The sequence below is a fragment of the Octopus bimaculoides genome, chromosome 14 (assembly GCF_046866305.1).
Source record: "Octopus bimaculoides isolate indiv1 chromosome 14, ASM4686630v1, whole genome shotgun sequence".
Taxonomy (NCBI): Eukaryota; Metazoa; Mollusca; class Cephalopoda; order Octopoda; family Octopodidae; genus Octopus; species Octopus bimaculoides.
Genome location: NC_142941.1, coordinates 34,654,361 through 34,656,808, shown reverse-complemented (window position 1 = coordinate 34,656,808; position 2,448 = coordinate 34,654,361). Strand labels below are relative to the sequence as shown.

The window sequence follows — 2,448 nt, the reverse complement described above, 5'->3', positions numbered from 1 at the left end:
TTTTCTTTTTTTTTTTTTTACACACATTTACATAAACATACATACACACATACATACATACATGTATTATTTCTTTACTACCCACAAGGGGTTACACACAGAGGGGACAAACAAAGACCGACAAACGGATTAAGTCGATTATATCGACCCCAGTGCGTGACTGGTACTTATTTAATCGACCCCGAAAGGATGAAAGGCAAAGTTCACCTCGGCGGAATTTGAACTCAGAACGTAGCGGCAGACGAAATACCGCTAAGCATTTCGCCCGGCACGTGAACGTTTCTGCCAGCTCGCCGCCATTTTACATGCATACATGTATACATGCATACAGACATACATACATGCATACATACATACATACATACATACATATATGTACATGTGCGTGCATGTGTGTGTGTGTTTCTAATCTTTTTCTCTTTTCTATATTCCTTTCTTACACTACTAGGCGTAGAAGTGGCTGTGTCGTAAGTAGCTTGCTTACCAACCACATGGTTCTGGGTTCAGTCCCACTGCGTGGCACCTTGGGCAAGTGTCTTCTACTATTGCCTCGGGCCGGCCAAAGCCTTGTAAGTGGATTTGGTAGACGGAAACTGAAAGAAGCCCGTCGTATATATATGTATATATATATATGTATGTGTATGTACATGTTTGGGTGTCTGTGTTTGTCCCCCCAGCATCGCTTGACAATAGTGGTGTGTTTACGTCTCCGTAACTTAGCAGTTCGGCAAAAAAGACCGATAAGAATAAGTACTGGGGTCGATTTGCTCGACTAAAGGCGGTGCTCCAGCATAGCCACAGTCAAATGACTCAAACAAGTAAAAGAGTAAAAGAGAGTACTAATTTTCATTTTGCAGTATATTCTCCATTCTAATCGTGCTCTCTACACATTCTGATATGTAAACTCCATATAATCAAGATACTCCTGGCCTGCAGAGTAGCCTACAGTATACACCTCGCTGAAAAATCTCCCACTTCCGAGGTTCCGCTTGCTATGAAATATATGTAGCCCCGATATTATCTATTCTGTTCCTTAACTCTTGTATGTATATATATGTACGGTGGTGCTCCAGCATGGCGGCAGCTTTGAGCTGAAACCGATAAAAGAATGCATACACATACATACACATCCACACACAGAAACGCGTGCGTAGACAATAGGAATTTATAAGAACAAGAAGATAGTATATGTTATTTAATATTGTATCTTTGTAAACCAAAAGATAATAAATTCTTTATCTTAACGTCATATTTCTTTTCAATTCAGGTCAAACCAGTTGCCAATCATCTGAGAAACAGCAAAATATAGGAGAAAAGTCTATAGCACCAACACTTAACAGACCCACTAAATATATCAGTACAGGAACACTTGCCAGATGTGCTTATCAACCGAATGTTGGACAAGTTATTCAGCCTACCGATGTTATCGATCTGAAATCAGTTCAAGTAACCAACAATAGTCCAAACACATCTTCACAACCTTGGAATCTACCGTCGAAGAACAGCTTCACTACTTACACTAAACCCTTGCCAGCATTACCGAGAATTCCTCCTTCACAAGACTTCAGATAATGGTGCCGCCTCAATGAATTTGACGTAAAGAAAATAAATAAACAATCAAACAAATGAACAAATAATAATAATAATAATAATAATAATAATAATAATAATAATAATAATAATAATAATAATAATAATGATAATAATGGTGGCCTGATGATGATATTCTAAATAAAGATTTCGGCGCTTTAATGGACTCTCTCGTGTCGAAGCTTCGTTCACGTAACATATTTCAATATATTTTGTACAGAGGAAGACGATACTAAAATCTTTTTCAACAGCAGCCAAATGGTGAAGTACACATGCAGGCATCTATGCATACATACATACATACATACATACATACATACATACATACATACATACATACAAATGTGTCTCTATGTATGTGTGCGTGTGTGTGTGCACGATTGACTATTCGCACGTAAATTCATTCACATTGATACATTAGCAAACAAGAAGCAATTCAAAGAGTTTCAATTATGCAATAAACACACACACACATACACACATATATATATATATACACTGATATGTATCAAAGAACACGCAAATATATTTATATACACTCTTAGAAAAGTCATTCATGCGCTGCGTGCAAGTGTCATTTTATGCAAGTGGATATAGTTGTGTATGTGTGTGTGTATACACACACATATGCATATACTTATATATGTATATATATATACACACACACACACACACACACACACACACACACATATATATATATATATATATATATATATATACATGCATATATATACATGCATAAATACATACATATATGCATACACACACATATATATATATATATATATATATATATATATATATATATATATATATACATCCATATATATACATGCATATATATATATACATATA

The 2,448-nt window shown here is 35.6% G+C and overlaps 1 protein-coding gene across 3 annotated transcripts in view; it reads left to right on the top strand.

The window, feature by feature from the left end:
- LOC106875086 (protocadherin alpha-3) overlaps positions 1–1,626 on the top strand; it is a 419,220-nt gene extending 417,594 nt beyond the window's left edge. For all 3 annotated transcript variants that reach the window (XM_089362685.1, XM_089362687.1, XM_089362686.1), the window contains one exon: positions 1,268–1,626. In XM_089362685.1, the coding sequence (XP_089218811.1) occupies positions 1,268–1,572 (305 nt within the window). In that variant the 3' untranslated portion in view covers positions 1,573–1,626. The remainder of the gene's footprint in view (positions 1–1,267) is intronic.
- Positions 1,627–2,448: the final 822 nt, after the last annotated feature.